Raw genomic sequence first — 12,693 nt, 5'->3', positions numbered from 1 at the left:
GTCTCTTTCGGCGAATTGCTTCACGCAAACGTCTCATAACGCCCAAATAATACTCTTTGTTTACTGTCTGGCCTTCTGGCAAAAATTCATGATGCACTACACCGTTGTAATCCATGAAAACCGTCAGCATTGCCTTCTTTTTTGACTGAAAACGACGTGGTTTTTTTGGTCTCGGCTCATTTGGTGAACGCCATTCACTTGCCTGATGTCTGGATTGCGTGTCGTACTCATAAACCCACGTCTCGTCTCCAGTAATGATCCTTTTGATGAATGTGGGATCGGATTCAGCCTCGCAAATCATGTCTTTTGCGACGTCAACACGGTCTCTTTTTTGCATGAAATTGAGGTCTTTCGGCACCAACTTTGCTGCTACACGACGGAAACCCAAATCATTAACCACAATGTCTTGGGCGGATCCATAGGCAATGTTCAAGTCCTCCGCTATTTCTCTGATGGTTAATTTGCGGTTATTGACCAACATTTCTTTTACTTTATCAATTTTTTCACCGACTTTCGATGTCGATGGTCTGCCACTGCGTTCATCATCTTCGATTGACTCACGACCACTTCTGAACCGCTCGTGCCACTGGTAAACGACCGTTTTTTTTAGAGAATCGTTGCCGAAACACTTTTCCAACATTTCCAACGTCCGTGCGCCACTAAATCCGTTTTTTACGCAAAATTTAATACAAGTTCGTTGTTTGGAAATTTAAATCCATTTCTGCAATTGTAAAAAATCGCCAACACACACAGAGTTAGATGTACTCTTGGCTACGTAACTTTTGCAAATGTCAAGTTATGACACTAAGATTTAAATGGAATATCAACAACAGATGTACCAATTTAACAAAAAAAAACAGAACTCAAATCGGAACGATGGGAGCGCCACACGGTGGTTATTCCGGGAACTTTTTGATCAAGGTAGTATATATACATATACATATATATATATATATATATATATATATATATATATATATATATATATATATATATATATATATATATATATATATATATATATATATACACACACACACACACACACACACACACACACACACACATTCAAACACGAAATCCCGCCAAACGGCGAATAAATACTCATATATACAGAAACATATATTAAGAAAAGGGATAGGAACACGTATAAAGTACGAACACAATAGAGGTGGGGAAGGCGGAATCGAACGGATCACAAGAGTAAAAATATCTCCTCAACCGGGACTCGAACACCGGATCTTTCCACTTGCCGGGTGGATGCTCTTAACCACTTGAGCTATCGAGGATATGTAATTTACCCTGAGATCCGTGGGTCTTATATGTCGCCAAGCGCCCCGATTCTTTAGCCAAGAGATGGCGTCAGGGGGCTGTTTTGCCTTTGGTGGGTGAAACAGCCCCCTGACGCCATCTCTTGGCTAAAGAATCGGGGCGCTTGGCGACATATAAGACCCACGGATCTCAGGGTAAATTACATATCCTCGATAGCTCAAGTGGTTAAGAGCATCCGCCCGGCAAGTGGAAAGATCTGGTGTTCGAGTCCCGGTTGAGGAGATATTTTTACTCTTGTGATCCGTTCGATTCCGCCTTCCCCACCTTTATTGTGTTCGCCTATTATACGTGTTCCTATCCCTTTTCCTTATATATGTTTCTGTATATATGAGTGTGTGTATATATATATATATATATTTTATATATATACGCATCATCTATGCACGTTTAAGATAACTATTAATCCCTGGGTGCATGGTATTTATACAAATTCATGATAACTACAAAGTTCTGGCTTCGCATCATATATTATTGTGTTATTGATGTGTGTTTTTGATAAGACACCTACCTATTTGTGTGGGGCATGGAGATGGTGGTACTGAATATTTTTCAGAGGTATCTCGATCCCTACTTACGGTGCTTTGTGGAGAGCACTCTGAGTGAGTACACCGTCCGTTGGATGGGATGTTAAGCTGCAGACCCCTTGGCGCCTTTTGTAAAGAGTAAGCTAATGCCAACGCCGGGTTTCTCTCCACCCTTCATCCTTTCCTGTCCATCCCTAATGGCACAAATGACCTCAGCTGTCGGTCGCCTCCCCTCAAAACTACTACTACTACTTCTTCCAATTTGTGTTCTAAGTCTGCAGGAGCTTATATAAGTTAATAAGGCTATGCTTTTCTTATCAGACTTGCTTTTGGTTATTAAAAATAAAATTTTGGGGTTTTATCATTCTTCCATTTAATGTGTACTGAATGAAGTATAATGTAAGTATAGAATGAACGTAGCCATGGTCGTGAAGCAATGAAAACAGGATAGCCGAGACCATAAACTTGAGTATACGGTCTTAAACTCAAGATTACGGTCGTGGCTAACCCATTTTCATGAATGAAGTATTTATTGAAATGTGCTGATGTTGAAATGTCTGATTTTGGCTTTAAATTTCTTATACAGCCAAGTGAACGCTATCTTCTTGCTTGTATTTTCAATTTCTGGAAGTAGACTGAAACAAAAGCAACAACACAAAAATATGTGATAAGTTTAATAAAATATAGCAACGTCATTCAGTGCAAGCAAATGTAAATGTGTGTGTAAGTAATCATTTATTACATGTGTACATGATTACTCAAATCATCCAAATTGATATTCTTTTACATACCTTGGTACTTGCGACCTACGTTTGCAGGTTTATCCATTAGGTCTTCCTCTGAGAACTACAATTGGTACAGAATCGGTCTCACTCTTTGCCCACTTCCTTCTTACCACTCTCTCAGAGAAGGTGGCCTATCCCGAGTATGTGGAGCTGCTGGCACAGGTGATAGCAATGCAAGCGCCAGTGAGCAGCCCCAGGGACAATGGGGACAGTGGCCAGGTTGCTGTGGGTGACAAGGTTTTGCCATGTGACCTGGCACCAGAGCATGCCATGGAGGTTGTCCTCGAGGACCTGCCCAGCCTGCTTGGGTACAAAGCAATCCACGTGCCAGGTGTTGCTGTATCAGATCTGCTACTAGGCAATAGTCAAGGGGGAGGACGTGGTGGTGAGGAGAGTGATGCTGCTGTGCCACCTAAGGGCAGTGCTGAGGCACTAGTCTTTTCATGTGGGCACCACTTCCATGCCGATAGATTTCGCCAGAGCGTGCTGCCTGAGACAGAGCTTGCATTGCTGGGCTTGCACCATCCGCTGCCACGCACGGCACGCCTAGTCAAGGGTCTCTTCTCAATGGGGGTCGAGCAGAAGAACTCATCCCTGCAACTCGCGTGCCCTGATTGCGTTTTGAGTCACCTGCAGGCTCAGGTGTGAAGGGGAATGCCCCCCTACCCCCTGCTTGTCTCTCTTCCCCCCTCCTCCATCCTGCTGCATAATGCATTTTGTTAGTCAGGGCTCAATTGGTCATTGATGTGCCCAGGATGCGATTATGCTTGCTGTCACTCTGAGAATACAGGGGAGGTGGAGACCTTTTCCAGGTAGTAATTAAGGAGTTTGGATTATAAATGGGATTTCAAAAGAAATGTGTGAAAATGATGGCCTGTTTTCCAAAGTAAGCTTCTCAATTTCATCATTTGGTTAATGCTGGAAATGATATTCATGTGGTACCTGACAAATAGCAGTGATAATTTCCTAGAAATCTGGCAAAACTTCTGATGAGAGAACATATTGATAGCAGATGAAAAACTTGTTTCTTATCTACTCCAAAATTCAGTTAAATTCATCTTTGTATTGAAATATGTCTCCTTGTAAATATTTGTCTCTGAAGTTTTAAATCAAATTCCTCAAGGAATTTGATGTTAATTAGTGAGACCATTAAAAATTTTGCAGTTTTGAGACATATGATCATGGTTGCCGATGCGGTGAGTGCCTGCATCAGACTGGATATCGAATTATTGATTGATGGTGATGAATACCTATGTGGTGTAACTCCATGTAACAAAATCCCTTCCATTTCTCAGTATCCAGAGGTTTTGCTGCATTTCTCATTAACATTAGGAGTTGACTCAAAAATAGTTTGGTGAATTGATTTGGATGTACAACAGCTTGTTGTTTGTCCTCCGGATAACCCCTTGTGGCCTTGAATCATACTCCCATGAAATGCCTTGGTTGAACATTTTTTTCATCATGAGCATTTCATTGGGTGGTGAATGGTTGCAATGAGATGACTAATTGTTATTTTTTATTGATTTGTTGAGTTTTTCTTATTGAATACTTTTATTGGGATAGTCTTCTAAAGAATTATAAGTATTTAAACCTGCTACTCCCCAGTCTCCCTGTCTTGAATCCACCTGGCATTGTCTGCATGGATTGTTTATGTTTCTAATTGACTCTCACCTGGAATTGTGTTTTTTTTGGGGATAAGAAGAGCACCCATAGCCATTTAGTCATTTGAGGGAAACGGAAGTGTGTTTTTTTGTTATGAACGTACTGAGAAACAAAAATATCTCACCTTATGTGATTTTTCTAGTAAGTGTTACTGTATTTTTATATATTCTTTCCATTGTAGGCACGTGTGTTTGCCAGCTCTCTAGTCTGGAGTGGGGCAGCCCAAGTTTACTTCTCTTCCCACGTATTTGACATTTTTCTTTGAAGAATTGTCCATATAACCCCAATGTAAATCCATAGCTCAACTTCTTTAACCATGACTCTCTCTTAGGTAACTGACTTGAGTTTTGTTATAATATTAATGTTGATACTTGTGGTTTTCTCTCCTGAAAATGTGTAACCAGGAAAATGGTGTTGATCTTTTTTAAATAATTTATTTCCTTGTAAGTCATCCGAACAAAATTGTCAATTTATCATGGCAGAAAGTTTACTCTCTTTTCATTCAATGGAAATTATTTCCATGGCAATGAATTGATACTCATCACTAATTCTTGGAAACATTTTACATTCATGCAGTGAGTTTTTATTGTTGGCATACAATTTTACAATTCTGTCATCATAATTTAACCAATGGATTCAAATTGTATGGAAAATGTTATGCCTAGAGTTAAAAACTAACTGAAAATAAAATGTTGTTCAGATTGTTTTAATTCATGTACCCTAGATCAGCAGTGCCGAGTCTTGCCAGAACAATGGAAGTTGATTTTCGTTGTATCAGCCACCTTTGGAATTTTAAATGTACCAATAGTGCTAGTTTCCTAATTGGTTGTTTGGGACTCTTGAAACTTTTTCAAGTTAGGAAATTTGTCTCAGTTTTCATGTCATATCTGCATCATGAGCATATAATGTGTACATTGCATCTTAAAATCATTTCCTGGGATGGATATGAAGTGGCACCCTATTAAAATTACAATTTTATATAGTCCGTATGAAATTGAATCTCAATTTCTTTGAATGTCTATCAACCTCTTGAAGTTGCCCTTTATTTTTATTTCCTTCATCTCTTTTAGCATTTGTTGCATCACACAGTTCTCTCATACATCTTTGCTTAGCAATATACTAATACCAATTTCCTCTTGGCCAGTTCACGTGTCGACCTTTAATGGCAGAGAAAATAATGTAGTGGTAACAAATTTTATTTGTTTCTTATCTTTTTTTTCAGACAAGATCATTTGCAGGTAAGATGATCTTGGGAATTGTGTGTGGCAGAAAGAATATAATTCATCACTCTATTCTCTAGACACTGTGAGGTTGATCTCCCCATGTATTACTACCTTCTGAGATTTTTTATCAGTAATTGTTTTGTTTGAGTAAATGTTTAACTATCAAGTGCCTCCAAAGTAAGAAATAGGCACATTAGTATGAGTTAAAATTAAAATTTGGTATGGGACATCAAAATACCTGTTTTTAATTACTTAATCGTGAAAGTTGCAGTTTAATAGGAAGACTATGAATACTCAAGTAGCAATATTTTCATAATAATAAATGATAATTTTATTGGTCACAAGAGCATTAAGTTAACAGATTTTTGAAATATAAAAGGAAATTTTAGAGACATGAGTAAATGCTAGTTTTACCTCAAGTCAACTTGTTTAATTCTAGAGCCTCTTAAGATGTACAGGTATAAAATGGATTATAGATAGATAGATAGATAGTGGTCTTTATTTGGGCGAAATTGAGGCCAAATGGTCCCTTCTTCCATTTAACCCATGAAATGGATTATAAAGAAACAATGTAATTCATTTTACTTACAAACCTTGCTAAGCTCATTTTGGGTGTATCACAACCAATTAGTTGGATGATTTAACACTCTTTAAATCATACAGGTGTATTGTTTCCTTGAGCTTACAGAAAGGCAGGTCAATCTGATTACTCTTTCTTGTATACTTCTCAGTCGTTCTGTGTTCTCCAATGAATTGGGATTTACAGTGATTATCTGATTTGGCATCACCCGCATCATGACCATTACCCCACATATGAATTCAATAGAGAAATCTGATCTAGAAAAGAGGGAAGTAATCATTTGGCAATTCAGCCTTTAGTTTTCAAAAAAGGAGACAGTTTTGGTAAGTGTGTTATAATTATGTGCAAGCCACCTCAGTTCACAGTCAACGTGAAAACCCTACAGTTTTACAAACTTGACCTCCTTACTCTTGATGTTTGAGACTAATAGGTATTGATTGAGTTTTATGTTCATTCATTACAAAGCATTTGCTGATAATCAAATTGATGCATAATTGAGTGCTTTTAATGATTAAGCTTTCAGGATATCAACCTCCCTGCTCACAGTAAACTAAGTAACATCAGAAGCATGCACTGCAAAGCTGCCTTTGATGTTTCTGTCGCTATCATCCATCATGATTAAAAAAGTGGTGGTCTCAGAATTAGTTTCTAGGGGTCTGAGACACAACAGTTACCCTAGGGTGGGGGTAGTGAGGCTAACACGAAAAAAACATTTTGTTTTCAGTTTCAGAGACTGGAAAAATGCATAGGATGGAAAAAATTGAATGATGCACCTCATTACTCATACATTTGTAAAAGTGGTATTGTATGTCCTGAGACTTTTAGGTGTCACTAGTTTGTAAATTTCATTTAAACAAATGACCTCCAAAGGTTTAGCTTGTATTGCATTATGATTCATGCACTACATGCATAAAGTGGCACAAATACTTCGTGTTCTTTAACAGCAACTCAATCAAAAGCCATGTGACTGTATTTATCAATATATGTTAATTATTATTGTTAAACTCTCAATGGTTTTCTTTCTTCTTTTTTGATTGTGCCCTAGGTGTGCAGACACTAAACCCCTTTCCTTTGCATCAGTGTGATTGGTCATGGTGGACTGGTGAAAAGTATTTCTTTCTTTCTAGATGCATTTCATGATCACTCAAGAAGAATACCATATGGTAGCTAGTCTTTTGTTGCTGAGCTACCATTCTTCATTCTGTTGAAAAGATATACTGTTTATAGACCTAATAATGAACCTACAGACTAGGAAATACATGTTGAAATGTTTCTGGAATGAAGGATAATTAAGACTGTCAAAATAAGTCAATGAACAAGTGGAAGTGAATATTTAAATTTCAAGATATGAGGAAAAGGAGGACATTTCACATTTTAAATGATTATTTGAAATTCTTCAAAATGCTTTCATTTATCAAGGCTGTATTTGGGAAGGAAGTCAAAGGACTGAACTTTTAATGCAGAAGATACCATTATATTAAAAACTGATGGGGCAATTTTCAGTATCAGTTTGAAAATGGCCTCTAGGTTATTTAAGAATCTTGATTTGAATATCTTGCTATGGACCGAGGACATGGGTTCCTCATGACATCCCACTCCCTCGTTCGATTTGAACATCTTGCTATGAACATGACATGGGCATTTTCATCCCTCTTCATGAAATCCCATTCCCTCCTTTTTTCTCATATGTATCACTCTCAACCCCTCCCTCTACCTTCTTTGATGACTTTTTTCATTTTAGTTTAAGTATGGAAATTTTATTAATGTGATTCATTCAACACTAAATTTTCTGAGTTTATTTTACCTCAGTTATATAATGCATTTTCTTATGAGTAAAATACATGCATGTACATAAATAAAATATGGAAATGAATAAGATGCTTCAAGTTCCTAGAGTAGATTTAATGGCAAAAGTATTTCATTTTCTTATATTAACGTCTGATACATGCAGTTCCTTTCAAATCATAAGGTGATGATTAATTCTAGGTCTACTAACCTTGGTTAATTTCCTATTATTAGCTTTACAATCTTTCCTTTTCATGATTCAGTTTTTAATAGTTAGTCATATTATTCATCCACATACATGGAATCTCACATTAATGTTCATTTATATGTGCTTAAATTGACAAATTATGCATGTGTTACTAATGATTGTTTTTGATGCAATACAAAAAGGCTCTATAATCAGGAAGTTATTGGTAATTATACAGTTAATTTAATTGGTGGAACTATACTTTATTCCTTCTGTGGATAATTATCAAAGTAAATATAAGCACACCATGGAAATTTTATGCTTGGCACACACTTGTAATAGCTCAGTTGGTTTGATGTATGCATGGACTTGTGTGGAATAATGAGTAAGTTTTTATGTGTTTGTCAAGCCTTGGATCACTTTTTCTAGATTTTGATGGTTTGAATTAGCCTTCGGGACATCATTTTGCCTCTCTTTTTAAGTTGTTATTCTTAGGTTTTGTCTAATTTTCTGACTTTTGTAGTTGAATTTCTTTTCCCATTTACTTTAAAAATATTTATTCCTGAGTGTAATTTTTGTAGCTTAAATATATGTATGTATAGTTTTAGCTCTTTTCTTACTCATTATTTTGTGCTCTTAAGTTTATTTTCATCTCAAATGTTGTAGGTCTACAGCTAACCCCCTCAACTTGAACCTCTTAGTGTAAGTCTGAATGTATTTTCTCCACAATTGTGATATAATTTGCTAGTCTTTATGTACAATTAAAATATGGTTGTAAATACATAATAATGAAATAGTTAGAAATAGAATAATGTAGTGGATATGAAATCTTTGATGTGCCATTAATATGATTATTTTCAGAACATGCCACATTGTTTTAAAGTGGTTTATTCTTTGAGATATTTTTGTTTCTCTGTGCTCAATACAATATCCTGTACTGTCTCAGTCTATTACTTTGGGGGAAGAAGTTAGTTGGAAGCGATTTTGAAAGAATGTTAAAATGTACAAGTTACAGCCGATTTCTGCTTAGATGGAAGGCCAGTCCAGGTGTAGCATTTATTGGTGTGAAGGCTGGCTTGGAAAAGATTGGGGAATATCAGTCTGGGAGTTGTTTATTCTTTTTTGATTGATTTCCCAACTTACTCTACAGATAAGATGGCAAGGTACATCCTTGTGAATGTGCTGTAATATGATGTGTGCTCTCAGAAGAGGGCATCATGCATGTTTCCTTTGGGAATTTGTTTTTATGGTGGAGAAGCCATCTTTAATGGTTACCAGTTTGCCTCATGGGGGATGTGGAATATGAGAAAGCTATTACTGTGCTTGTGCGATATCATGGTGGTCATGGGGTCAAAGAAAAGTGCTCTGTGGTTGTATTGGTGTCGCTAGTATGGTATTGTTGAACAAAACTCACAAGCTGAGAAATGATTTTTTGTAGTCAAGAGTAATATTGGAAGGGTATTATTTAGTGGAATGTTTTTATGCATTAAGATTTTTATAAATCATTTGGAATTATGTGTCACTAAACTGTTTTGTAGTTGTCCACATTATTCCACAGTCTTGTCATGTGGTGATTTATTTATAGATGGGATGCATTGAATTTTAGTCAAGTTGATAGTATGCTGCGATTATGATACTTGTGAGATAAATGCCATGTCTCAAATGACAAAGGAAATTTCCTCCATTTGGGTATTTTGCAGCATGGTCCCATCTAGTTCAATCAATTGCAGTTAGACTGTTTATCCTTAATAATCATTTCAAACAGCAATTACTATTTTTACCAACAGTGCACTTCCCTGCAATTACCACCCAATACTTCAATTGGGTGGCTAGGAATTTAATCCTTTGTGGGGTGGGATGGGATTCTCATTGATGGCCATGAGCTCTTTTTATTATGAGCCAAAGCATCAAAGGACTGCTCCTTGGAACTCCCAGGTGATGATATAATGGGATGTATCGAGGATGAGCATTAGCATGTTGATTATAATTTATTGACTGTATTTAAACTGTACTTAAAAATGGATCATCAAGGTACCATTGCATGTAACTAGACTAATTTTGTCAGTTTTGACCACATTAAGCAGTGTGGCATGCTCCATTTTTGCAAAGATACTCAGGAGAAAGCTCACCGCTCTGAATACTTGTGCCCTGCACTTGGCAGTAATGAGGGATGATGCTCTCTCGTGATTTTGTGGCAATCTCACACATTCATCCTTTTCATTTCATCAAATTTGTGTCGAAGAGCAGGGGAATGGAGGGGACTTTTTTAAACATCTACTAGTATGACTACTGTGATTAAAATATATATCGTGGAAAATTAAAGAATTTCCTTAGTGATTAAGTGATTTTGCAAACAATTGGGTTGTATCACCCACATTGGAAAGGGGGCAGCACAAGTTCTGTGCTATCCACATTATCATCTCCAAAAGTAGTGGCAGGAACGTTCATATTGTAACGCACATTTTTTCCATATTGCGTGAATCATTTTATCTTGTTTGGTTTTCCATTCTGTGTTGCATTTGCAGGCAGTGTGGAGAGCCAGGCTGGAAGTTTCTCGAGGAATATCTCCTAATTGAATTAATTCTTCCTTAGGCTCTCATGTCTATTCCTTGACAAATGAGTTGCTGCCCGCTGCTTGCATTCTTTGCCAGCTTGAAGTCAATTCCAAAATGTCTTGTGCCACAGCTGGCATAGAAATATCTCAACTTTATGGAGATATTAAGTTTATCAATGTTATTTACTGTTTTGCCTTTAAATAGCCTTACTGCATCTTTATTATTTATTTTATACCCTTTTGTTTTTGATTCCTAAATAGACAAGTTTGTAATATACTATGGAGAGCCCATCATCCTTTGCAAATGATACTGTTAATAAGAGTGATGTTGCTTGATTGATACCACCAAATTGATAATGTGGTTGTTGATTTTTGGAATGTTGAATACTTTGCCGAAATGAGGACTATGATACCTATAGAAATTATTGAATTGTGATATGATATAAACTTATTGTGGAGGAAGCAGCTTTAAGTCCATGTGTGGGAAAAATTTTCTATCTCTCAATTTGTTAAATGTAAAATTTTGAATTCTGGAAAAAAAGAACCCTTAATGCTGGCATTATTTGAGGATGAAAAAATTGTCTTGTGGTCCATCTTTATGACCTCTGTGTTGGTGACATCTAATTATTATTCACAGAACGACAGACAAGTGATGTTTCTGCAAACACCATGTTAGATAGTGATTTCATAAGTCAAAAAGGTCAGGTTGCCTTGGGCATACACTTGTATTTGTGTGCAATTTGAACAAATAATGGAAAAAGTTTTACATGACCTCTTTTATTGGATTCCTACTTAGCCATGATGTAAAAGTCACAACTAAACCAAAACTGTAAAAAAACTCCAATTGTATTTTTTAGTCTTTGTATAATAAAATGTTTTCTTCACTCATGGACTCGTGGTATTTCTTTTTAAAGTCTCTAGAGGTCAAAAGGTAAATATCTTTGCGTGCTAAATTTTGGATTTGGGATGTGCGTTCTAATATTTATTCTTAATGCAAGTATAAAAGTTTTTCCAGTTATTTTAAGGTAGGTAATGGTTGGACTAAGGAATGGTGACAAGGCATGCACCTTCATGTAGCATAGCTTAAGTGTTGAACTAAGTTATGATATCATTACCAAAGGGAGAGTCCTGGAACGGGATGGGAGTTACTGAAAAAAAACTGCTCTAGCTTGTGAGCTTAGATTCCCAAGTTGCAGACAAATGCAGATTATTTTGTGTAATATTGTGTAGTATTTTGCAACTCGCTTTTGTAGTTTATTTAACTTAAATGTTTTAATATTGAGACCAGTCATCACCTATAGTTTAAATCTGAAGAGTGGAAGGTAAAGTCCCTGAAGGTATAATTGCTTCACCTGAGGCTCAAATGCTCAAAGAACCCGAAGGCAATATTTTTGCAACTTATTTTTTACTAGATACAGCTTAGAACAGAAGAATATATCTTTTAGTCAATGGAAAATAAGCTAGACTGCTCATGCAACAAATACACAGATTCAGAAAAAGTGCTATGAATCCTATGGATTCTGGTTAAATCAAATTATTTAAAATTTTCATCTCTAAAGATAATGAGTAAAGAATACTCTTTAATTTAAGAATTATTTTTTGCGTTGGAAAGCGCAGTAGCATACTTCTACTCTTGGGGATATCTTCTACCTCTGGTGACGTATTTTTACCATCATCTCATGTGACGTCATGTGCAGACTCCGTTGCTAGGGAGACCAAGTATCAGTTATATGATGAGCGTCCTGTGTAGTGACATCGGTTCATCACGTTTCTCGTGATTTTTCCCAGGCACAATGTTATTCTTAAGAAAATTCGGACCGAGTAACGTAGAGGACAAAAGTACCACCTCCAATGGTTGCGGAAATGTCATCTTCCGAATTTTGTTGAGAAATGAAAGTTTACTGTTCGTCGTTTAACACCTACTCTTCATCAAGGTAAATGGAAAATAACTAAACATAATTAGGCCGGCAATTAAATTTTGTCAAATGAATTAAATAGTGCATGTATGATTAACTACATAATCATATTTTATGGGCGTTTTGATATTAACTGTTTTAAAAA

The 12,693-nt window shown here is 36.5% G+C and overlaps 1 protein-coding gene across 1 annotated transcript in view; it reads left to right on the top strand.

Annotated features, from left to right (window-relative positions):
* ca (RCC1 and BTB domain containing protein claret) overlaps positions 1-11,524 on the top strand; it is an 86,847-nt gene extending 75,323 nt beyond the window's left edge. Inside the window, exon 24 of the mRNA XM_071588764.1 lies at positions 2,763-11,524. Coding sequence (XP_071444865.1) covers positions 2,763-3,289 — 527 coding nt within the window. The 3' untranslated portion in view covers positions 3,290-11,524. The remainder of the gene's footprint in view (positions 1-2,762) is intronic.
* The last annotated feature ends 1,169 nt before the right edge of the window (positions 11,525-12,693 follow it).

This window comes from Hetaerina americana, unplaced genomic scaffold, assembly GCF_022747635.1.
Source record: "Hetaerina americana unplaced genomic scaffold, ioHetAmer1.1.p SCAF_3, whole genome shotgun sequence".
In the NCBI taxonomy this organism is placed as follows: Eukaryota; Metazoa; Arthropoda; class Insecta; order Odonata; family Calopterygidae; genus Hetaerina; species Hetaerina americana.
This window is presented reverse-complemented; position numbering and strand designations above follow the sequence as displayed.